The sequence below is a fragment of the Poromitra crassiceps genome (genome assembly GCF_964638095.1).
Source record: "Poromitra crassiceps genome assembly, chromosome: 30".
Lineage (NCBI taxonomy): Eukaryota > Metazoa > Chordata > Actinopteri > Beryciformes > Melamphaidae > Poromitra > Poromitra crassiceps.
In genome coordinates, this window is record NC_139652.1 from 4087929 (window position 1) to 4113905 (window position 25977).

The following is a 25977-nucleotide window of genomic DNA, read 5'->3' on the forward strand; positions in this document are numbered from 1 at the left end:
ACGCGAAGGGTTAACCAGTGACACGCCAGCGCACAGCAGCATTTGAGTGTTTTTGTAGAAACGTTGACGCGCCTTGTTGCCAAATTACCTATTTCACAACTATTTGCAGTTGCGCGGCCTGTTATTTAGAGTCTTTACGGTAGCAGCACCACAGTGTCCATACAAGATACACAGCTGACCAGCTGTCACTCTAGTCACTAGAGTGAGTGAGAGAAAGAGTGAGAGAGAAAAGATAGCCTAGATGGGGGAGAGAGAGAGAGAGATGTGAGGCTGTCATGCATAGAAATCAAATAACGTGCTCATGCCCACCTGTGAATCACCTGTGTATTATTGCTATTTCACACGCTGAAAAAGGACTGCTGCCCAAACGTCTGACTGTATGGATGTATGCTTATTCCTTTTCGGGCTCTCTTCTCCTGCATCTCTGCTGCGGGCCTATACTGCATGCGTAATTGCGCAGCGTACTGAGAGCCGCGATGAGTGATGCTGCTCTATTTGAAGTTGAATTTCGTTCTACCAGCACACATTTTATTAATCAGCTATTTTCTATTCATTTCTATTAATATACATCGAATCCCACCAATTTAGCCTGTCATTTTCCCCTTGGCGCACATAAAGACACATGCTTCCGTCACTGTCTGCTTGATGGCGAGAGGGACTTCAGCTGTAGGCTACTCGTGACAAAACCAGACATCGAATTTTCAACAGTTAACTTTTTCAGCTAGGCCTATAGGTTACTGGCTATTACGAGGTGAGGCAGTATGCCCCGTGTCTCTCTCTCTCTCTCCCCCCACGAGGGAAGTGGAGAGGGCTATTGCGGTGCTATTAAACGTATAATGGTTGGAAAAGATCAACATTTGCTTTTTATTTTCTCCTACCCTCTCCTACCTAAAGTAATCTAATGTTACACCACAGACCTGTATGGTCGAGAATTATGTAGCCTAATAAAACCATGACAAACAAATTCTCATTTTAAAATCAAGGTGTGTTTTTTCTGCAATGTAGGCTACTTGAAACTCAACGTGGCATTCCGAGGAGAGAACGCCGTACAACGATGGGGCCCTATAGGGTCTCTTCCTGTAGGAGTGGGACCTGGTCTCAGTTCCCCAGTTGAAGCGCATATCTTCCTGTCAGAGCGCGGTTGGCTTGGCTTGGCTCGGCCTGGCTCACCTCCTGCTTGTATAATCTGGATGGGAGGATAAGGGCTTTATTGTCCAGATTCCTCTGCTTTGTTTGAGCATCGCAGCAACACTTCTAGGTCACCGCCTGGGATTGAACGCCTGAATGGCCAAACTAATGTTTCACTCAGGGAATTCACACACAACAACCCCCCCACACACACACAGCACCCTGCCTCCCTAACACCCCCCCCCCCCCACACACACACACACACACACACACACACAAACACACACACACACACACACACACACACACAGCACCCTGCCTCCCTAACACCCCCCCCCCCCCACACACACAGCACCCTGCCTCCCTAACACCCCCCCTCCCCGCCATAGCATTAGGGGGAAACAATTAGTAACCCCACTCCCTCCCCTCCCTCCCTCTTCTCCTCCCAGCAACAATAACGACTATGATCTGCCAAATGATTGCCGCTTCTGTTTTCTTTCAGAGAAAAAACATTATTATTATGTTTGCCAAGACTGCTCATCAAAAGGTTCATTCACAGCCATAATTGGGGAGACAGGCCCTCAGATCTAGCTCCCGCCCACACACACACACACACACACACACACACACACACACACACACACACACACACACACACACACACACACACACACACACACACACACACACACAGCACCCCTCCCTCCGCCCATTCACTCTTCTCCACATCATTATCCTGGGGCTTTGACCCTGATCTCTCATGCAGGGGTTAAGCTCACATTAGCGCTCGCTCTCGCCTGAGGTTGGACGCTGACGGGGCGGCTGGCGGCTTCAGCTGGTCAACGAGCTGCCAGCCTCAGATCTAACGAGCTGCCAGCCTCAGATCTAACGAGCTGCCAGCCTCAGATCTAACGAGCTGCCAGCCTCAGATCTAACGAGCTGGCAGCCTCAGATCTAACGAGCTGCCAGCCTCAGATCTAACGAGCTGCCAGCCTCAGATCTAACGAGCTGCCAGCCTCAGATCTAACGAGCTGGCAGCCTCAGATCTAACCAGCTGCCAGCCTCAGATCTAACAAGCTGCCAGCATCAGATCTAATCAGATCTAACGAGCTGGAAGCCTCAGATCTAACGAGCTGGAAGCCTCAGATCTAACGAGCTGCCAGCATCAGATCTAACGAGCTGGAAGCCTCAGATCTAACGAGCTGGAAGCCTCAGATCTAACGAGCTGCCAGCATCAGATCTAACGAGCTGCCAGCCTCAGATCTAACGAGCTGCCAGCATCAGATCTAACGAGCTGGAAGCCTCAGATCTAACGAGCTGCCAGCATCAGATCTAACGAGCTGCCAGCATCAGATCTAACGAGCTGGAAGCCTCAGATCTAACGAGCTGCCAGACTCAGATCTAACGAGCTGGAAGCCTCAGATCTAACGAGCTGCCAGCATCAGATCTAACCAGCTGCCAGCCTCAGATCTAACGAGCTGCCAGCATCAGATCTAACCAGCTGCCAGCCTCAGATCTAACGAGCTGCCAGCATCAGATCTAACCAGCTGCCAGCCTCAGATCTAACGAGCTGCCAGCCTCTAACGAGCTGCCAGCCTCAGATCTAACGAGCTGCCACCCTCTAACGAGCTGCCAGCCTCAGATCTAACGAGCTGCCAGCCTCTAACGAGCTGCCAGCCTCAGATCTAACGAGCTGCGAGCCTCAGATCTAACGAGCTGCCACCCTCTAACGAGCTGCCAGCCTCAGATCTAACGAGCTGCCAGCCTCTAACGAGCTGGAAGCCTCAGATCTAACGAGCTGCCAGCCTCAGATCTAACGAGCTGCCAGCCTCAGATCTAACGAGCTGGCAGCCTCAGATCTAACCAGCTGCCAGCCTCAGATCTAACGAGCTGCCAGCCTCAGATCTAACCAGCTGCCAGCCTCAGATCTAACGAGCTGCCAGCCTCAGATCTAACCAGCTGCCAGCCTCAGATCTAACGAGCTGCCAGCCTCAGATCGGCCGGGATACGGACGAAGGGAAAAACTAAGGCACTTATGATTACAACAGAAAATAAGCCTCCATTCCCAATGTTACAAGCAGCCAATAGTGAGGACACAACACTGCTGTGACCTGCAGTTTTCCTATAGGAGAGAAGGACTAAGAAAATACTGAGTGATGTCATCAGTGAGTGATGTCATCAGTGATGTCACTCGAGCAATTTGTGATGTCGGTAATGATGTCATCAGTGTTGCTACTCGAGCTCGAGATAAGATAACGTTACCTGGGTGACAAACGGACCACAATGTCTGAGACAGAAGAGAATGCAGCCTTGCCGGAGGGCGAAAAAGAGGCAGAAGCACAGAAGGAAGGACATGGAGAGGAGAAGGACAAGGTGGAGGTTTGCCATCTGACCCAGGAAACCACTGCCCAGTGTCTCTCATTACTGTGCCGAACAGGGAATGGACTCGCACATGCCTTTGTCAAACTGGACCTGAAAGACAAGGGACTGACAGACATTGCTGCCATCAGCAACTATAATCATGTGCGTTTCCTAGATGTGTCCAACAACCACCTCACCGATCTCTCTCCTTTAGCCTCATTGACCCAGCTGCTTTGGCTGAAGATCGACGGTAACGCAGTGGCATGTGTCAAAGGTCAACCCCTGGGTCAGCTGAGCTACCTGCAGTGGCTGAGCATGGCAAAGAACCAGCTGAAGGAGCTGGAAGGCCTGGCTGCGCCTGCGCTAGAGAGCCTCAATCTTATTGGTAATGGTATCCAGAGAGTGAGCGGTCTGCAGTATAGCCAATTGAGCAACCTGGTGACTCTGGAGCTGAGAGGAAACTGCTTGGAAACCACCGACGGCATCTACCTTCCCAACCTTCGCAGACTGTATCTGGCGCAAAATGCCATCAACCGTCTGGAGGGTTTGGAGAAGCTCGAGCGCCTCACCATCCTTCACCTTCGAGACAACCAGCTGAAGACTCTGGACGGCATCAGCCCCAACATGAAGTCTCTGAGATACCTCAATGTCCGAGGGAACACAATCTTTAGTCAGAAAGGCCTGCGGTGCCTCGCGCTTTTGTCCAATACTCTGCAAGCTTTGGTGGTCTCTGAGAACCCTCTGGCAGAGACGACTGACTACCGGCTGCACGTGCTCGCTCAGGTGCCGCAGCTGGACCGCATCGACAAGGATCCTGTTTCCGATGAGGAGAGAATCGAAGCCCTGGAGAGGATTGAGGAACTTCAGGAAATCTCTGAGCTAGAAACTAGAAGCTAAAAGTAAATGCCTATTGTGCCTATAACAAAGTACAAGACTGGACGACCCTTTCTCTTTGTTGTGTCCTGACCGATACCCGGGGGCGAAGGCCAGCTAAATAACAAATCAACCTATACAGTCCTTTACAGGCCCTTCATAACATTTTGGTCCTTCGAGCCAAATAGCAGCGCTTACCCCTCCTGATGTGGAGTACGACGGAGAAGGAGTTATTCTGAAGCGTCAGGCACGTCCCCCACACATAGGACTACGAGGTGGACTTCCTCAGCCAGAGACACTGTGCCACATCCCCCACAGGCGTTGCACACTATAGGCATCGGCGAGAAGTACTCTCCATGTGCTTCACTCCACAGCCCAGACTGTGTGAAGTGTGTGTGTGTGTGTGTGTGTGTGTGTGTGTGTGTGTGTGTGTGTGTGTGTGTGTGTGTGTGTGTGCGCGACCGCACAGGGCCTCGCACACTCTAGGGCACGGGTGGGCATTTTTTTTCCTTCTGAGGGCCATACTGACTTACATCAAGTAAGCGAAGGGCCACACATTGGAGATTATACCTGCCACAACACTCCTGATTTTCCTGAGTCTCCCTATTTTTAACCCTCTCTCCCGTTGTGATTGGTAATTTCTTGTTAATCTCCTGATATAATAGTGATACAAATCCAATGGCTGTAGCAGATGAGAGTTTTGGGGGTCGTTTTGTTTTTCTTTGAGTCCGGCCCCAGGCCCTAGGGCTGCAAGAAATGACTGTAGAACAGTAATTTCTTCATTTCTTACACATGAGATTACTTTCAGCCTTTTAGTCAGAATAAAGATTATAGAAAGATAGCCTATTCCATATTCCAGGCTGAAATGCTATAACAGAAGTGGAGTATTGGCCAAAATGACATGAACATTTGGACACTTATTCAGCGGGTATCAGGTGCACTGTAAAAAAGAAATTGCAATTCCATCTCGGGCCACACGGGGGGCACAGCCCGTGGGCCTCGCGCCTGGCCTGCATCTTTTCTTACCCCCAAGAGGCTTACAGTGGGGGCCAGCCTGGGACCAACAGTTGCACAATAACTCAGGTATGATAGAATCATAGAGTCCATATAGATGTTTGCTGCGCATAAAAAGGTAGACTATTCCTAATAATTCTGAACGCATATAGGTTTGCTTTTCCAACTCTGCTCATCATCTGAATATGTTTCTCAAATTTTAGGAGAGCATCTAACATCAGGCAAAGATATTTAACCTCAGCTACCTGGTCAATAGATTGATCATTGCTTTTTAGATCTAACTTATTTACTTATTTCACTTGATTTGGTGAGGACCATCTCCTAGACGACAACCAAATTGACACGGTTTTCTTAATGTTCAATGTTAGACAAGAACGTTTAAGCCATACTGCTACCGATTCTAGATGTTCTGTCAGTTGTGTGGAAATTGATGAACCTTTGACAACCAAAATCGAATCAGTTCATCCTTGAGTCCAAGTGGACGTTTGAGGCAAATTTGAAGAAAATGTATCAAGGCGTTCCTGAGATATTGTGTTAACTCATTCATAGCCAGTTTAGGACTGCCAATATTTAGCACAGGCCAAAGATTTTCATAATTGTTGGTCATCTTTCAAGACCCACAGTAAATTATCTATTAGCACCAAAGTGATTTGCAATAGCTCAAAATGAAGATGTACGTCTCTGGGTTCACCAGGGAAAAAAAAGTGAGCTTTTAGCATGTTCTGTACTCTACTTATAGCCCTTTATATACACCCTGTTTTCACCAAAAAGGTCTCTCTGACAAGATAAATTGCAGATATTGGCATTTTTCTAAATCACACAATCTCATGCAGAACTTGCTCTCAATTCTTTTATTTTGAACTGTATTGACATCAGACATGTAAATATTATTCGTTATGACACAAAAAAAAAAATATATATATATATATATATATATATATATATACACATGAAGTGCTTTTTTTTACATTCAACAATATAGTTTACTCAGTGTGAGTGAGTGTACAGACAGACAGACAGACACACCGACAGACAGACAGACAGACAGACAGACAGACAGACACACACACACACACACACACACACGATGCGTGATTTCTAACCCCACATAGGATAAGCAATAACCACGCCCTGTGGCGCCGGGATTGGCCAGGAGCAACACTGGAGGGCACGCAGCCCAGCGATTTCATGAACCAACTGAATAGCTCTTGAGAACAGACAGCGGGCTGCTCTGACTGCCGCTTGTTTTGTTCTGGTCCACCCGTCCTCGTCCATGTCTCCCTGTTCTATCCTCCCTGCTATTTGATCGTTCCCGTTTTCCCCTCGGCTATTCAACACGTCCTCACCGCCCTCGCAAACTGATCGATCATTTCCTCATTCCTCCGATGATCAAACACATCTCTTGATTACTTTCTCCCGTTTTCTCCCGGCTGGCACAGAGGAAGGCGACTCCAGCTCGTGCAGCGCGCCGAGCGGCGTTTCAATGGCGTTTTTCCTGTCTGCACAAAGAAGCGTTTATCCGTTTTCTGATTTTCCTCCTGCTCAATTTCCAAACAACAGCTGCGGTATGTGTTTGTTCACGTGTTGTCTTAGATGCTAGGGACCTGATACCATGTCACAGGCTGGGCAAGTGTTTGAACTAGGCGCTGCAGTAATCAAAACAAAAACACGTCAAACACGTCTTTGGCGTGGATGGCTATTTCTGATAACACGTCAAAGACGTCTTTGGCGGTGAATGAGTTAATGAACATCGGACGGACGTACAGACGCACGCACGGACAACCCGAAACCATAATGCCTTCGGCCCCGCTATCGCCGGCGGAGGCATAAGAGAGTCTAGTAATGGTGGTGGCTTCCCTGCTATCTTTAGCTATGAATAGCAAGTTACTAGGTGTGATGTTTGTGAACGAAGCGTTAGCTTCATATGACATTATGACATCATAACATTATGACTGATGACATCACCGATTACATCACAATTGCTCGTGTGACCTCACTGATGACATCCGTTATTTATGACACCGCTATAGTAGTAACAGCCATTCTCCTGTTTCAAGTGATGACCACCCCCAGAATTGGTAAAGGGGAGGACAGCCAAGCTCTGGCCATTCCCCCAGAGGACGTCAAGAAACGTCGTGAACCAAAGCGACCCAAGGATCCTCAGAAGCCGGTGCTGACTCGTGTCCAAACACGTAAAGCACGAACAGCTGATGAAGTCAGAGATGCCATGCGAGGGACTGTGGCTTGTTCAGTGAACAGTGGCTCTAAACCTCTGGACCACACAGGACACAGAGGCCTTCGTTTCGATGGCCTCGGGATGGTTCTGCCACACAGTATCCTGGGCAGTCTGGAGGACTTCAGGAGTTACCTGGAGGTCATAGGAGAGACAGAGTTGGTGAAGTGTATGCCAGACTCCCATAGAGATCCTCCATCTGAGGACTCGGGTGGGGAGCAGACTTGGGCTGAGGAGGAGGAGGAAGGCCACAGAGACAGCCAGAGCAATGCCCTGCAGCACTGGCGTATGCACACAAGGCGGCGCCGACAGCAGCAGGACTTCTTATCTAGCTTGCTCCATAGGCCAGCAGAGAACTTGTTGATGAACCAAGCCAGCCGTTTCAGAGAAATTCAGGAGGAGAGAGAACTTATGAATCAAGTCCTGCCAGCCATACACTCTGGATACGGCTACCGCGTTGGCAGTGAGTTCTGGAGTCTCCCCCAGCGCTTTGGAGATGAGCTGAGTGGCATCACCGCCACGCTTACTCAAACAGAGCAGGGCAAGGGGGAGGGTGTCGTACATGTAGGGCAACCACGCAGCATATGCCAGGAGGCAGGAAACCTTTGTTCGTTGCGTTCAGCGACTCGGACTTGGCAGCAGAGTGTGTACCTGCAGCACCAGCGCCAGAAGCTCAGAGAGGTTCTAAAGGACATAGACTTCAACAAGCCAGACATTGATGGATTGGAGGTGATTGGCTCTGGCAAGCCATTCACGTCTGTCATAGTGTCTCACAGCCCTGTGCTGGAGGAGGAGGCAGAAGAAGAGGAGGAGAAAGAAGAGGAGGAGCAGAAAAACATGAAGCGGGAGAACCTTGATCCTTTGTATGACGATGTGTTGGGTCCACTGCTGATTCCTGCCTTGAGGTTTTGTGGCCAGCCAGCCCACTGGACAGGCAGCTGCACCTCTGATCAGGGAGAGGTAGGAATCCGTGCCAGGATCAACTTTGAGGGCCTGGCTGGGGAAAGAGTCTCTTCCCACCTGGAGCTGCACAATGAGGGCAGGACAGCCATCTACTATGCCTGGCAGCAGCTGCCTCTGCCACACAGCTTTCCTAACCTGTGCTCACCAACAATGATTCCACACTTCTACTTCAACTCCTCCACAGGTGTGATCCTTCCCGGTGATACCCAGAAGGTGGAGTTCGTATTCAAATCAGAGGTGCCAGGTATCAGGAGTGAACTATGGCAGCTCAACACCCACCCTGTGCTGCTAGGAGGAGCCTCCATGCAGGTCACACTGAGGGGAGTGGCTGTGTACCAGGACAAGACTGCAGTGCACAGGATGGCCATCGAGACGGAGCTGGAAAAGAAGGTGGTTTTAAAAATGTGTCGTTCAATGGTGTATGAGGAGGTGATGCGGGGGGTTCAGACCCCAGAGAGACCCAGCTCTCCTGCAGAGCTCTACATCACTGAAGAACACGAGTTCCTCAGCAAAAACCCCAAGCTGCAGTACCGTTGTGAACCAGTGGAGGCGCTAAAGGGACTGTGGCAGGAGGTGACTCCAGGACACAGCTGGGATTTATCACTCATCACACTCAGGCAGGCGGTGCTGTCTCTGCCGGAGCAAGAGCTGGACGAGGACAGCCTGACCAGAGAGCAGGGTCTGGCCCAGCTCAACTCCCTGCTCCTGGAGCTCTCTCAGCCGTTGCTCAAACACAACCCTCTAACAGCAGCAACTATAGGGCAGCAGCTGTGGGGGAAGCTGCTGGACAGGCTGGCCAGTGAGGCCATTCGGCTCAGACACCTGCTCGGCCTGCCGGAGACAGAAACATGGACTGTTGAAATAGAAGAATCACTACCTGACCCTCATGTGGTGGTTAATATCAAGAAAGATTTGGTGGATAATATCAAGAAGGATGAGAAGAGTGAGAAAAGGACGGTGTCACGATCATCCAAGGAGGAGAAGAATGGCAGCAAAAAAGGAGAGTCCAAGTCAGCAATGGACAAATCCACGGAGAAGAAGGGGAAAAAAGGGGAGGAAACGGGGAAGCCTCCTGGTGGAAAGCAAGTCAAGGAGCTGGAGGAAACGGGGAAGCCGCCTCCTGGAAAGCAAGTCAAGGAGCCTCCTGGTGGAAAGCAAGTCAAGGAGCTGACAGAGTCTGAGGCCAGACCAGTGAGCAGTGATAAAAAGGGAGAGTCCAAGTCAGCAATGGAGAAGGGGAAGAGCAAGGCTGGGGCAGAGCAAGGCAAGGAGCTGGTGGCTACAGAGCCCAGTCTGCCGGATGCCAGTCCAGTGAGTGTCGAGCAGCAACCTCCTGACAACCACGACATCAAGCCAGCGGTATTAATCAAGCCAGCGGTATTGGACAAATACAGGAGGTGCCTGCGCCAAAAGGTTCATGTTATGATGGAAGGGCTGGTGGACACCCTGTGTGATGTTGTAGACGAACTTCAAGAGGGCGAACAATAGGAACCAGAACTGTAGCACGATGACTGAGTGGACTGGACACCCACCCACTGTGGCGGCCCTCCAGTTACTGTCAGGGCCTGTGTGTGTGTGTGTGTGTGTGTGTGTGTGTGTTATTCCCCTGTGTGTCTCTTCCCTCAGGTAGGCCCTCCAGTTACTGTCAGGGCCTGTGTGTGTGTGTGTGTGGTGTGTGTGTATTATTACCATGTGTGTCTCTTCCCTCTGGTAGGCCCTCTTGTTACTTTCAGGGTCTGTCTCTGTGTGTGTGTGTGTGTGTGTGTGTGTGTGTTATTACCCTGTGTGTCTCTTCCCTCAGGTAGGCCCTCTTGTTACTTTCAGGGTCTGTCTCTGTGTGTGTGTGTGTGTGTGCGCGCGCGCGCGCGCGCGCGTGTATTATACCCTGTGTGTCTCTTCCCTCAGGTAGGCCCTCTTGTTACTTTCAGGGTCTGTGTGTGTGTGTGTGTGTGTGTGTGTGTGTGTGTGTGTTTTACTACCCTGTGTGTGTCTTCCCTCAGGTAGGCCCTCTTGTTACTTTCAGGGTCTGTGTGTGTGTGTGTGTGTGTGTGTGTGTGTGTGTGTTATTACCCTGTGTGTCTCTTCCCTCAGGTAGGCCCTCTTGTTACTTTCAGGGTCTGTGTGTGTGTGTGTGTGTGTGTGTGTATTATTACCCTGTGTGTCTCTTCCCTCAGGTAGGCCCTCTTGTTACTTTCAGGGTCTGTGTGTGTGTGTGTGTGTGTATTATTACCCTGTGTGTCTCTTCCCTCAGGTAGGCCCTCTTGTTACTTTCAGGGTCTGTGTGTGTGTGTGTGTGTGTGTATTATTACCCTGTGTGTCTCTTCCCTCAGGTAGGCCCTCTTGTTACTTTCAGGGTCTCTGTGTGTGTGTGTGTGTGTGTGTGTGTGTGTGTGTGTGTGTGTGTGTGTTATTACCCTGTGTGTCTCTTCCCTCAGGTAGGCCCTCTTGTTACTTTCAGGGTCTGTGTGTGTGTGTGTGTGTGTGTGTATTATTACCCTATGTGTCTCTTCCCTCAGGTAGGCCCTCTTGTTACTTTCAGGGTCTGGCGCGGTAGCATCTATCAAAAACAAGAAATGTGATAGGAAACAGCTTTAGCGAATTTGTAACCAAACAAAAACAAATCAAGTCATATCTGACTAAATTTATTTCTCCCCACAAAAGTTTGATAGCCTATCAGTCAGTCAGCTCCTATCCTCTCCACAGTGGATGCACAGTCTGCCTGCCTGACAAATCTGGAGACTTCAAAAAACATGTTTTAACGGAGTCCATTGACAACGAGGGGTGGCAATGTGCCAAAAATGCCTTTGTTAAGCTACATAAAGCCGCGCAGTCAAAATAGTGGTCGGACTGTCGTCAATCACTGTGGGTGATTTATTTTATGACATTCAAGTCATATCTGACTAGTTTGAAATGTATTTCTCCCCACAAAACTTTGATAGCCTATCAGTCAGAGTCAGTCAGCTCCTATCCACTCCGCAGTGTGGGCGCACAGTAGCGTCAGGGACGATGAAAATTAATTTGGGGATGGAGCCATACGATAGCCTAAACACACTCTGCTCGTTATGAACAGCGTTAAAAATGACATGCCACACACACACGCACACTAAACAGACATGCGGGCACTGGCAGAGAGACAAACAGGCAGATAGAGCGGCACGCATTGCGCAAAAAGTGTCAGAAGGTCGGCTGCTCTTTGTGATAGTTGTTTCATTTGCTTCAGTCATCCTGCTGCCTCGTATTCTCAGGAGCGCGTTTCTGCTCCACTTTTCACTTTCCTTCCCCGCTGCCTCTCTGCAGTCAAGCCAGGCCAGCCCTCACCTCGGAAAGCACGGTCATTCTAGCGCCCACTTAACAAATCAAGCCGTTTTTGCAGCACTTGAGGAAACCGTGAGTTTGCTCGTTGATATAAGCGATTGCCCGAACGATTCATTAATGAATAAACTAGCGAACGTGAAGTGAGTCACGAAGAGCCACACCCGCCCACTCAGACATATGCGGATCATATCGTTCCACTGTTTAACATGACCAGCGCTTGCGTGGAAGCGGATCTTATACCGGTGGTCGAGGTAGATAAGATACGGAGTCTCGGGAGTGCGCGTAGGCCGGCTAATTGTTGTTTAACATGCAGGCCAACCGGCTAGGTGCAGGTTATAATACGGATTCCACTGCATGTTAAGAAGTGGCTTCAGGGTGTGTGTGTGTGTGTGTGTTAGGCCCCCACACAGGTGCTCTTAACACGTCCTGAAAGTTTCAGCCCGATCTCACGTAAAACGGCATAGCTGTAGCCAGACAAAATTACAGTGATGGATTGGCTGAACAACATGACATGCCGCCATTGTACACCAACCGAGCACAAGCCTATAGCAAGCTGGGAAAGTACAAGGAGGCCATCAGTGACTGTGAATTGGCCCTGAAGTGCAATGAGAACTGCACCAAGGCTTACCTTCACATGGACAAAGCATACATGGCACTGAAGAACTATAACAAGTCCAGAGACTGCTTTCAGCCGCTCTGCTCCCAAACTCTGGAACTCACTCCCTCCTGACATTCGCAATATTGACACCCTCCCCCTGTTCAAATCCAGCCTCAAAACTCATCTCTTCAAATTAGCATATTCCCTGTAATTTCCATGGTGTTTTCTTTGTTTACTGTTTAGTTTCTTTGTTTTTGTTCTATCTTATTTCCCTTCCACTCTTTTTATATTTTATACTGTTTGCTTACCTGTTGCTCTGCTTCTGATTTTACCCTGTAAAGTGTCCTTGAGTGACCTGAAAGGCGCTTTGAAATAAAATGCATTATTATTATTATTATGAAAAGATAGTTGGAAGGAAGAAGATGGTCAAAGACTACTTGACCCAGGTGGATTCGGAAGAGGAGCGAGAGAGCCAGGAGAGCATTGCGAGGGAAGAGTTCAACAAGGGAGTGGAGAAGGCCACAACAGTGCCCCAGCTCCTAGAGAAGCTGTCAAGGACCAAGCAGATTCCCCTCTACTACTCTGGAGGGTTGGAGCTTCTCTCACAAGCCATTACTGACTGTACTGGCCAGACCCTGTTCAGACTGAACAATGGCTTCAGTATCATCAACAGGAATGACACGGTGAGGAGCTGCCTCTTGCAGACAGCGAGGGAACCGTACGCCCACGACTTGTGTGTGTCCGCTCTGAAATTATGGATGGTGATTTGCAATGGAAATGGTGAAAACCAGAAGAGGGCTGATGACCTGCCCAGTCTCAAGCCAGGCCATTGTTGACTTGGTAACATCAGAACACTTTGCAGTGCGGACAGAATGCCTGGCACTGCTGTGTTTGTACTCACAGGTGCCGCACAGCAGGGCTTCTTTGGCCATTGGTCACTTGAATGTGCAGATGCTGATGAAGAACCTCATGGAGTGCATCTCAAAGCCAAAGGAGCAACAACAACAGAACACAGCAGTGGTTGTTCTGGAGAACTTTGCATCAGAAAACACATTCTGCGTGCAGCTAAGGGATGTGTTGGCATAATCTGGCATAATGTCCCTTTTTACAAGAGTACTGAGAAACATCAGCAGTTCCAATCAGCATGTCCTTTTGCACCACTGATATCAGCTATTGGCTGTCTGGCTAGCGATCACGTCATCCGCCACAACATGGCCTTTCTGGTCGCCATGAAGCTGTGCAGTGCATGTGAATACAAAGAGATCCTTGACCCTATGCTGGGCTGATCATCAACCTGTCCACTATCAAGTCTCCAGCCGTACAGGAGCATGCCGTTCCGCTCAGCGGTGTGTGTCTGGCCCTGCTGAGTGATAGTGATGGAGGAATCCTGACTAGAGCCACAGGTGTGCTGAGCACTGTCCTCCCACAGTCCCCTGCTGCCATCCAGCACGCCGTCCAGGGATGCATGGTTAGGACCGTGTGTAGGCTGCTGAAGAGAGCAGGGCAGACCACCACTAAGTATGCCATGAAGACCCTCGCAGTGTGCACTGCGCTGCCAGTCGCTTGGCGCGGGAAGAGCTGGTGAAGTCTGATGAAAGACTCTCCCCGTTCTACTCCGTCTGCTGGGCTCCAGCTGTGATAAGACATATTCACTGATATCACTAGCATAGCTGCAGCTTTGGTTGAGTTTATTTTATACATATAGAGAGTGAATGTCGTCTTCTTCATGCCCATGGCCTTGAACTAAAGTACCACAATTGAAATAATTATTGTACGTTTTTTCGCGTTATCCAAAACTCTGAGGAACTGAAGCCGAAACGAGAGAGATCCCCGGAATACAGGAAAAATAAGTATTGTGTCGTATGCGTATAGACGCTGGACATTCCCACGACGATGTCCGGCACTGCAACTTTGTTGGATGTAGTTGGATCCTAGACCCATCCTGACAGTAGGTACGGGTCAGGAAACCTCGCCCCATTGATAAGAGTTAGCTTATTTGTGTAAGGTAACCTGTCTGTTGCTGGCAAAGCTTTTAAAATATGTGGAGGAGGTGTCCGGATCTTCTGAACCGCTAGTAGTTGTAACTTTCTACAACCAGTTCGGCTCCACCCACAAAATACGTAATCGCCGTTTACAAACATAAAAAGGTTCTATAGCATTGATGATGTCACAAGTGATGTCACTTGAGCGCTCGATGAATCAGTGATGTAAACAATTAGACAATTGTTCTTCTCTCTCAGGTGATATCTACAATTACATAAAAACCTTGTCAATAAGTGATCCATATTACACCTATAGGGACAAGTAGTGTATGATTTTGTGGACGTAGTGAACTAAGGTTTGAGTGCATGTTTCTTGACGCTCAGAGTACAGGAGCAGTATATTAGACACAGGGCCAATTCTGGAAGCGATTTTGCCCAGTTGGAGCCAGGTCTGCAGCAGTCAAACTACTCAGCAACCTCGGGAGCAGCGTCACTCAGCTCCTCCCCCTCCCTCCTCCTCATTGCCTCGATCACCGCCTTTTCCTTGGCCTCCTTTTTTTGGTTCCTGGCCTCAAACTGCAGCCTGTTTTCAATGATCCTCTGGACAATGTCACCAGTGGTAAAGCCGTTCCCACTGTCTACCGTCCGGAATATCCCCCTCTTCTTAGGCTCCTCATAGGGGTCTGATGCATCCTTGTCCGGAAACACGTTTGTCTTGCCATGATACACAAGGTCCACCTTAAAATGATCCAGCAGGTCGTTGCCCACTGCATAGGGAGCTCCAATCACCACATCTGACACATACCTACAGGCCAGCACACACAGTGTTCGCTCATGGATGTTCATGATTGGATAGTTCTTCCCTTTGTACCGATTCACTTCCTGGTCAAAGTGCAGACCCACAATGATGTAGGGCCTCTCTGCCCGCTTATAGACCATCTCCAGGAAATCAACATGGCCGATGTGCAAGAAGTCAAAGGCCCCGGGCACATAGATGATGGTGTCTCCGGGCTGTGGCTCCTTTTCCGTGGCGAACTGGATGATCGTCTGTGACGTCTGGAAGAACTGAGACACTCCTGTCCACGGACTGTGACCTTTAGGACCCTTCTTCCCCAAGTTGTCTGTGTGCTGGTTATCAATGTTGCTGTGATGGCCTTTGGTCATGAGCAGCATTCGCCCCACCAGGTCAGTGGTGGAGACACCTTGTGTGCGTCTACACTCCCGGTAACGGCCCTCGCGCTTCACCTCTGCGTACGTGTCTTTGCCGTCCGCCGTCAGCGTGATGTCATCTCCGTGCACGCAGAAGTCGCAGTTGTACTTGTCCAACGTCTCCAGGGTGGTGACGTAGGGCGCTCCCTCCACGACCTCGTCCACCCACTTGATGGCCCGCACCATCTTGTAGCGCTCCGCCTGGGTGAAGACCGGAGGTCCCTTGTGCTTGGAAATCTCAGCATCTGTATGCACCCCGACAATGAGGTAATCTCCCATTGCCTTCGCCTGCCTCAGCTGGTTGGAGTGGCCGTAATGCACCATGTCATAACAGCCATCACACCACAGCCGCACGTGCTTCCTTTGCTCCGTGCTACAGGCTGAATCACCTGGCTTTGCACCGGCTTCACTCCCCTGATCATGCACTGCTTGGTGAACATTTCTGATCATTTCCATAGGCAGCTTCAAGCAAAGCACCTGACAGCAGCTCAAATACAATCAAAGGTGTAAAATCTTTCAAAGAAATTGGTTGAAGTTGATTAATCGAACTTTGCTCGAGGAATATTTCAAAAGGATGCCTCGTGCCCGCCTCAGGACAGAACTGACACAGCCAACACCTCCAAGAAGGAAAGAATAAGTGCAGAGGCTATTGTACACTGAGTGATGTCATCAGTGATGATGTCATCAGTGATGACGTCATCAGTGATCTCACTCGAGCAATTGTCGAGCAATAGTCATTGCCCCCCAATCTGAGCTTTTATTACAAATCAGAGAAAAAATGCTGGGGGAAAATGCTTACTTGCAGGAAAATGTGTATAAAACAAACCAGTGGTTCCCAACCTTGGAATTCAAATGGGGTCGCCTGTTGTTGTTGTTGTTGTTGTTGTTGTTGTTGTTTTTACATTAAACACAATTTAAAAATACCGAAGAGGATTAGGGCCACATGTGAAAAATTCATTTGAGTTCTGAGTTTAAATCAGGATTCTGAGAATAATAAACGTTTATTAGTTTAATTGTCACAGACACACATCAATGCTGACGTCATCCGTCATCTGCCTGGCAAAAATGTTGGCTGTCTGTTCAGAGCATCGCTGTCCAGCAGCTCACAATACCTCATTCTCACCATAGTTTCTGTAATGAATCATTCATTTGCTATTGTAATAATTCTATTCATTCACTGGTTTCTAGTCTCTCATGATTGAACCATTAATCCAAACTCGTCTGGCCTTTGAGTTTTACTTTTCTTTGCCAAAACTACTGAACACACCGAATTAGCAGTTTGTAAGTATCTGACTCTGCCTGCTGCTTCTCCATGGTCACATGACAGCAGCACCGTCGGGCGTGGATCTTAATAGTGCAGTATCATCATCATTATCATCATCATCATCATCATCATTCAAATTGCCTAAGGCAGGTGGTGTCTAGTAGTCACGATTTGCGGTGTCTGTAAAGGCTTTTACACACAAAGTCGGTATTTTTCACCCGAAATTGTCGCACGTTTAAAAATAACTATGACCTCATGTTGTGTCACTCATGTTTACACACTGACTCTGAAACTTTCGTCCATCATTAAGGTTTTTTTTCGCATCAGTCAAAATCCTTTTTGCGAGCTCTTTGACCCGTCTGTGTCTGAGTTTTAAATCGTTATGTCTGTGGTCTCCCACATTTCTAAGTTTAAAGCAGCTACGAACAAGATTTTCAATTGTTATTAAACAGTCTAAATTTAATATCAATGCATCACATCTTACCTCTAATAGTAGACGAGACCAACGCAGAGTAGTCTCGCTTGAACCCCGAGTGAATCGGCCAGTGTTAGTCTGTCTCTGGCCAGGGAAGATCAGGAAGTGAAATGAATCGGTTTGCAGCAGCCACTTCGGCCAAAACCACAAAATAACTTCCCAAAAATCTGTTAGAATATAACAAGAGATGTTCGCGAGAGTATGCATGGCGTTCTTCTTGTTTATGGTATGTTGCTAGGCAGCGCGGACGGGTGAAGGCAGGCAGCTGCGTTTCACTTCCGGGTTTCACGGCGGTAAGAGAGAGAGCCCCCTGGTGACGCGAGTTTAGACAGACACAGACTTAATAATCGTCAAGAGAGCAATCTCCGATTCACACGGCTTTGGGTTCAGCTACTATTATAGGTAAGATGTGATGCATCAATATTGTAATTATACTGTTTAATAACAATCGAAAATCTTGCTCGTATGCTTTAAGATTGAGTGCACCAGCCATTAGGTAACACTGGTAAGGTAGTGGATGTGTGAAATTCAAATATAAAACATTTTTAAAGTAACACATATACTTGTACTTGAGTACTTTAAAGAGGCTAGTCCCCCCCCCCCCCCCAGACTAGTAATGATATGATCGAGTTCATTTTCACTAAAGTAACAATACTTGTACTTGAGAGTAGGATTAGTCAGTACTCTCTCCACCTCTGTTTAAATGTCTGGCAGTGGAACAAAAGTCCAGTTAGACATGTGTCTTCTCAGAGTGGAAACAGTGATTATGATGTGGCACTGGAGGAATGTTGGACTCGGGCCTGTGCGGAGCGGGTCCCAGTCTGTCCGCCTGGCTCCCGTGGAGCACCCAGCCGGGCCTGGGAGCGGCGCCCACACAGCGGGCGGACAGGACAGCCATTGTTTCCTGGGCGGGGGGCTTTGTCTTCAGTCCACTCAGCACATGTCCCCGGTCCTGAATGAAAGTCAGTGTGTGGCCGAGCAGCAGTCAAACATGAATGAAGCAGCAGAGCCGGACGAGCCGGCGAGCTCGGGCTCGGACAGATGAGGCCGTAGAAGTGATACTAAATATCTGTAGTTCCTCGTATGGCCAGTTGAGGCTCGCTCCAAAACAGAGTCGTTCCTCATTTGCCCCTGTGTTAGAATGCCCGTCTTTACAACAGGATTAAGCATGTTTACAGCCTACAACAGAGGATGAACAGGCAGCAATAATGCAATGACTCTTCCGGGTCCAAACAGAAAGGTTCCACAGCAAACGAATCACTCCAGGAAACAGTTTAAACAGTTTAACTTCATAACTCCAACATGGAGGCGAGAGCAGATTAGGTTTTCAGAGTTACTAGTTAACTGAATTCAAAGGAAACCAAAGCGTGATCCAGCGCTTCCTTGAACTTGTCAAACTCATGATAACAGACGGGCAGACGAGTACCGGGCTTGGGCAGGCAGAGCAGGGCACTTCTGTGGCAGCAGACAATGTCAATGGTCCAAGTTTCAGCATCGGCAGTCTGTGAAGAGAGCTGTTATACTGTATAGACCAAATCACCCTGACGTCACCATGTAAACATTTACTTCCGGGTACCACTTGGGGAAGGCGGCAGGTTTAAATGTGCGTGTTGTCAAATAAATGCTGTCAAACTCTCTCGTTGTTTTCGGCCGACTACTTTAAATTTAAATGTTCAAACGGTTGGTAAACATGCTTGTCCGACGTATCTAGCCTTTCTTCTGTGTTTGTTTTATGTAGTGTTAGCTAGCTAACAGTGGCGTATAAAGTACTCGAAAACCATACTTACCGTAAGTAAAAGTAAAGATATCTTCCCAGAAAAAGACTTTGGTAAAAGTCAAAGTCACTCAGTAGAATATTACTTGAGTAAAAGTCTTAAAGTACTTGATATTTTCTGTACTTAAGTATCAAAAGTAATTTTCTGATATTAAATGTACAAAGTAAAAAGTACAAGTAAATGCTGCAAAAAAGAATCAAGCAAAAGACATGCCTGGGCTTGAGTGGAAGTCTATTTCTTCTTCTTGACTTTTATAGCCGCTGGCAAACAACGTTATGTTGCATTACAGCCACCAAATGGAATGGCGTGTGGATCGTGATTAACGTAACTTGCAAACTAGGAGCACTGATTTGCCAAACCTGATTGCTTGCAGGCTGCGCAATTTCTTCTGATTTTACTTTGTAACTAAGATGCTTGGGGGAAATGTAGTAGAGTAAAAGTATCCATTTTATTTGGGAAATGTAGTGGAGTAAAAGTGAAAGTTGACAGAAATATAAATACTCAAGTAAAGTACAGATACTCAGAAAAAATACTTAAGTACAGTACTTAAGTATTTATACTTAGTTACATTACACCACTGCTAGCTAATAACGTTTGTTTACAACTGTCAAACTCGCTGTTTTTTTTGCAGACTCGTTACGTTACCTTACATACAGAGGCTACTGACGCCGCTCGGATACAGCTCGGAACCCGGATGTTGTAGCTGTAGTAAGCCTGTGCCGCCGAATCCAGAGTTCTCTTTGCTCATGTTTGCCCTTTGCAGAGGGAATTCTGAATAATCCAAATCTTGACCCGCTCTTTATGGTCACTGGACACCCAACAACACAACACGAAGAACCATTTTTGTCTTCTTTGTCCGTTTTTGTCTTCAACACGTCAGTTCGTGCCGTTCACCGCCATTATGTGTGGAGTTAACCGGAACCAGGGGTAACCGGAAGTAAATGTAAACATTCCCGCTGATTTGGTCTATAGGGCTGATGGCAGGTGCATAACATCAGAGATAATTGCTCCCCCATCTTCAATCACTCGCTGGCAGTAAACCAACTGTGCATCTAGACCACTGCCTTCCTACAGCACCTTGGACAGCGCTGGATGCAGACGGAGCCTCAGTGCCACTGGAACCAACAGCTGGCCGACCAGTCATCACAATCAGATTTTTTTAAATTGATCCAGTATTTTGACCAAGATGAAAGCTAAATATTTGTTTCTTTAATAGGGTAGGGATGTGTGAGAATTAAATTCTATCCTATTTCAATAGCCTATATCAGAATTGTCCACTCGGGTTAAGCTATTGACAGCGGTCACGCCATCCACGCTGTGGAGAAGCTGCATGCGTGCAATTGCAGGGAAAGAGGTTACTGTACTGGCTGGCACAACTTTCTCAAAAGTAATCTACTGTAATCTACCTAACACCACAGATCTGTATGGTAGAGAATTATGCAGCCTAATAAAACCATGACAAACGAATTCAATTTTTTTTAATCAAGGTGTGGACATTCTGTTGGCTTTGTAAGCCATAATGTTAGATTCAAGTTAGCAAAACACCAAACAGTTAGCCTAACTATAAAGCTCCAGTTGAATTTAGGACAGCCTAGCGGGTATCTTAAAGTTAGGAGAGCTTTTTTAAGATTTTGGGAAGTTAGGATGCTTCTGTAATATACTATTCCTATCTTAAATTAGGATGGGAATATTGACTTAGGAACTGTTCATCTGTAATCGCAATTTTCCTAAATCAGGTCCTAACTCTAATTACCATGGTTACCAAACAGTTAAGATAGGATTTGCAAGTTTGGAAGTTTCTGTAATGTGGCCCCTGTTACGCATCTGAGCTACCAGTGACGGCTTCAGACTGGCTGATACAGCTGTCAATCAGCCCTTTTTATATCGTCAAAAACAAATCGATCAGAAAAATTAGTACTTGAACATACGTTAGCTGTGATAAAAACGACCTAAAATGATAGAAACCACCTTTGAAAAAGAAACCTGACGTGTACTTTGATGGTTAAGTTTGGCTCATTTTCCATCCACTAACATGGGGGATTTGTGACCTATACTGGGACGGACCACCAGGGTGGCGATCTAAGATGCTTTGGCTTAATTTCTAGAGCTCATGTCCATTCTAATATACAACCAATGTTAGCACGCTGGTAGCAGGGCACAGCTGCCAAGGTGGCCTTAGGGATCTCAGGGCGTTAGGGGCCAGAGGGAGGGGCCTCCGTGACCTCGGTGTAACTCCAACCCTGACCACTAGTGTGTCAGAAAGTGACCAAACATCAGTATTTGACCAGTTGGAGAGAGAACAGGTTGAAACATGAGGCAACATATTTTCTACTGTTTTCCTCAGCTCTGCAGCGCTGGTGAGGAGCAACTGGAGCCTGTTCTGTTCACTGTTGACACTTTTCTCCATGGTTTCCCTCTGGCTGTCAATGGGCCTTCAGTGCTGCTGGGGAAGAATGCATTTAGTGTCACCAACCACAAACAGTGACATGGCTTCTCTCTCTGTCTCTCTCTCAGGCACAAAGCGCTGTTTGTTGCCTCTGTCAGCCTCAGACAGCAGAGATACAGGAGCAGATAGAAGAGGAAGAGGGAGAGAGAGAGAGAGTTAGTAGGCGTCCATTGAAAGATGTGGAAGGCCGGCTGGAGGAGAGGAAGAGGACAGCAGTGGAGTAGACAGAGAGAGATGGAAGAGAGATAGGGCGAGGTGGACCGAGAGAGGATTGACAGAAAAGAGAGACAGAAGAGAGAGAGATAGGACGAGATATAGTGAGAGAGGATAGACAGAAAAGAGAGACAGAAGAGAGATAGGGCAACATAGAGTGAGAGAGGATGGATAGAAATGAGAGAGAAGAGAGTGATAGGGCGAGATATAGTGAGAGAGGATAGACAGAGAGAGAGAGACAGAAGCAAGAGATAGGGCGAGATAGAGCTAGAGAGGATGGACAGGAGAGAGACAGAAGCGAGAGATATGGCGAGATATGGCGAGATAGAGCGAGAGAGGAGGGACAGAAAAGAGGGAGGGAGGGACAGAAGAGGATGAGGGACAGAGGGTAGAGTCTGGAGATACACAGAGACAGAAGAGGGACAGTGGATTCACATTTATGTCTTTAGCTGCAGAGTAAAACACCACATTAGTCATTAGTGTTGGGGAGTAACTACATGCAGTTCAGCTTAACTACATTTCACAGCAGTCGGTGGCAAATCTCAGTAGCTTTTTCAGTAGTGCACTACTTTGGGTCATGTGGTTGAGGTAGTTAATTACAAACATATTTTTATATATGGCACAATGCACTTGTCGAGAATCAGCTGCTATTTGGCAAAATCACCTGTCGTTTGCGACCTAGATGTCTGCGATCGAATACTATGAATTTACCTAGAAATTTTGCATTTTGCTGATTCCATATAGTATTGTGTGTGTGTGTGTGTGTGTGTGTGTGTGTGTGTGTGTGTGTGTATATATATATATATATATACCGTAATTCTGCCAATAAGAGCCCAGGCGCTTATTATGCTAAAGCAATTTGGACCAGGCGGTAAAAGGAAGACCAGGCGGCAATTAGAGTCAGGCGGTTATTTCCATTTGGGCATAATTGAGCCAGGCGGTTATTATTTTTTGAACAGAAATGCCTGCTCAGCAAAAATGGAAAGTATCAAATTGTTTATTTAAACCAGTGAGATAGTACTTAGTACACACAAGAGGGTAGGTACAGGCAGTTTAAACCAGTGAGATAGTACTTAGTACACACAAGAGGCTAGGTACAGGCAGTTTAAACCAGTGAGATAGTACTTAGTACACACAAGAGGCTAGGTACAGGCAGTTTAAACCAGTGAGATAGTACTTAGTACACACAAGAGGGTAGGTACAGGCAGTTTTGAACATGCCTAGTATTGTACTGCCTATTGCCTTCATCATCATTATCATTCATTCATTAAACTACGGTACATTACAGTATCAGTTCATTGCTCTCCTCTTCTTCCTCTGCCAAACAGCCATACCATATTTTAAACAAGTCACATTAGCCTACCGCTCACACATTCAGTTGTTTGTGTTTCATTGGAAAGAAGTCATAGCAACGTTATTAGTCTCGCTTGCCAGATACTCCCAAAGCAACATTGAAGGCACGCTAACGTAGCTAGCTACCAAGCTAACGCCAACCAGCACTGCAGCACTATCGTTAGACAAAACAAAGAGACTTACCAAATAGTAGGTAGACGCCAAGTTTCCAATACATGTCCAGTATAATGGGTATAATCCATACTGCATTTATGATCGCTGTTCCGCTGAGAGAAATGCACTTTTACAAGGCACAACTGAGCTACGTTAGCGTAAGTTGCCCACTGCTCCTGGTTAGACAGCGTCTCCAGCACCAGGAATCCGTAGCATTAAACAATGCGGTATGCATACTTGAAACATGTCGGTTACAGCATGTATAAATAAAATATAAAACTGTCTGACAGGAGGAGAAACTTCCGCCTGACTTCCTCCAAAACAACGCCATTACCGTAAGTGACTGAATTTAGTCAACACAAAAACATACAGTACAAAAAACCGTATTTATTCTAAAAAACGCCCCGGCGGGAAAATGAGTCAGGCGCTTATTATGCGAAATCAATTTGGACCCGGCGGTAAAGGGAAGACCCGGCAGCATAGAGTACAGGCGCTTATTGGAAGAATTATATACTGTAACGTATCGGTGATACGCCAAAGAACGGAGAGTTGTAGTTGGTACAGGTTCTTTATTCACAGGCTTCTTTAGCTCCTAGCAGCTAGCTTCACACCGCTAGCTCTACACACAACAACCGGTCTCAGCTCGCTCCATAGCTAGACCCCCCCCGGCACCCCGGCCGCTGGTCCTATATACCCCGTTTCCCCTAGGAACACACCCACACACATTAGTTCCTAGCTACAATCCAGACACTTATCTTGTACATCACATTACAGGTAATACCTGGATTACCCGACACGTTACATACTCCTCACCCAACATTAGCTCAATGCCCACATTGACACCCACAACCCACACATCCCCCTGTACCAAAACACACCACCCCACAACATTTTGTATTCCCCCAATTTGTCTCTTATTTTTCAGCACACTTTCCAATTTCCGTTCCACCACCACCATTTGCATTTCTTCCTCTTTCCCCATTCCTCTAAATTCAACCCACATTTCAATTCACATTCCCATCATCATTTAGTTACTTCCCATTAGCACCCTTTTCCCCAACATTTAAATTCCCTCTTTTCTCTTTGCACTCATCTTCAATTTAACTCAAACCCATCACATAGACATCATTCTTTCTCCCATTACCTTCATTTAAACCTTTTTTTCTTATTCACATTATCCCACTTCACTTCAACCACTATTTCCATCCCCCCTTTTACAGCTTCTGTCCCACCTGAAGCACATTACAGTCGACACAGCTAAGGCAGTAGTCCTCTACGTCTCCCTTCATCTGTACCCAGTAGAAAACTCGACAAAGGCGGCTGAGTGTTTCTTCAGCCCCTCGATGCCCCTGACCCCTGCGGCCCCTGTGCGCCCCCCGTAGCGCCAGTCCCCGCAGGCAGCTGGGCACCACCACGACGCTGCCACTCTTCCCGCGCCCATCTAACCCCAGAATCCCCGACTCTCTCACCCTCAAGTCCGGAAACAACTCCCACAGTTCCTTCGTGGTACTTGAATACATGCATATCTCCTCCAGGCGAGGCCGGCATCCGGCCGCCACCCACCTGCGCACCGGTCCAACGCTAGCGTCCTCCGCCTGTCTGCGTATCCACTCCTCCAGATCGACATCCTCCATAGTCACATTCTCATCCTCCCGGTCTTGCACTCGCTCGTCCTCCCGTCCCGCTCCCCCAGGGGACGGCGTGTTGAGGACAGCAGGGCGGACACCATCGGCGTCGATCTCCACCTCGACTTTCTGCAGTGCAGCCGTGGGGGCTGTGCAGCGGCTTGGCTGGGCCGGCTCCTCCAGCGTTGACCCCTCTCGCTCCCCCGGGGACACGAGCGCCGCTCCCCCGACTGTAACAGCTCTGCAGATGATGTCGCTCACCTCCCTCTGGCTGTTCAAAACGATTCCCATTATCCTGATGGTCTCGTCGCTGATGGCGATCTCCCCCACCACTGGCTGGCATGCAGAGCAGCTAGCCTGGGCCGGCTCAACAGTCACTCTCCTGCCCAGAACAATCGGCTCTGTACTGCTCCGCTGCTCCGCCGCTTGTTGCTCAGGCTGCTCTCCCGGCTGTGTGTCTCTTCCAGCGTTCACACTCTTAGTGCAGTCTCTAGCTAAATGTTCAGGCGACTGGCAAGCCCAACAAAGCCTCACCTGTCTCTCCTCTCTCGCTGTCCTCCAATCCCCGACAGCTTCTTGACATTCTCTGGCTAAATGTCCGATCGCGCCGCATGCCCAGCAGGCTCCCTGCTGTCCATGTCGTTGTCCCGCATACCCGGTCCGTCTCCCGGGCTCGCCTCGGCACCACCTCGCCACGTGGCCCGGTTCTCCACAGCTCCAGCACAGTCTATTTTGTGGCTCCTCCGTCCGCTTCTCTCCGTGCTGCGCGACCTCTCGTAGCAGCTCCATAAGCCCCTCTGCCCAGGCTGGTATCGTCTCCAACAGCCGTCTGACTTCTTTCAACACACGGGCTTCCATGGCCGCCAGCGCCGAGCTGATCTCTGTCGTCAGCTCTTCTTTTCTCCCGTTCGCCGACAGGCTTTCTTCTAGGCGCACCATCACACGTGGCGCTCGTAGCAGCTAGCTCACACAGCTAGCTCGCTACCGCTAGGTCGCT

The 25977-nt window shown here is 48.2% G+C and overlaps 1 protein-coding gene and 3 pseudogenes across 4 annotated transcripts; 3 read left to right on the forward strand and 1 right to left on the reverse strand.

The window, feature by feature from the left end:
• The first annotated feature begins 3411 nt into the window (after positions 1 to 3411).
• LOC310800667 (leucine-rich repeat-containing protein 23 pseudogene) lies at positions 3412 to 4386 on the forward strand (annotated as a pseudogene). Its single transcript has one exon. The product of its transcript is annotated as a leucine-rich repeat-containing protein 23 pseudogene (transcript).
• Positions 4387 to 7435: 3049 nt separating this feature from the next.
• On the forward strand, positions 7436 to 10060 carry LOC310800668 (MYCBP-associated protein-like; the record flags this gene model as incomplete). The annotated part of the gene is made up of 1 exon (XM_083663287.1): positions 7436 to 10060. One exon carries the CDS (start codon positions 7436 to 7438, stop codon positions 10058 to 10060), a length of 2625 nt encoding a protein of 874 aa, XP_083519413.1.
• A 19-nt stretch (positions 10061 to 10079) lies between these two features.
• LOC310800669 (tetratricopeptide repeat protein 12 pseudogene) lies at positions 10080 to 14155 on the forward strand (annotated as a pseudogene). Its single transcript has 3 exons — positions 10080 to 10129; positions 12374 to 12597; positions 12894 to 14155. The product of its transcript is annotated as a tetratricopeptide repeat protein 12 pseudogene (transcript).
• A 777-nt stretch (positions 14156 to 14932) lies between these two features.
• LOC310800670 (ethanolamine-phosphate cytidylyltransferase pseudogene) lies at positions 14933 to 16126 on the reverse strand (annotated as a pseudogene). Its single transcript has one exon. The product of its transcript is annotated as an ethanolamine-phosphate cytidylyltransferase pseudogene (transcript).
• Between the last annotated feature and the right edge of the window lie 9851 nt (positions 16127 to 25977).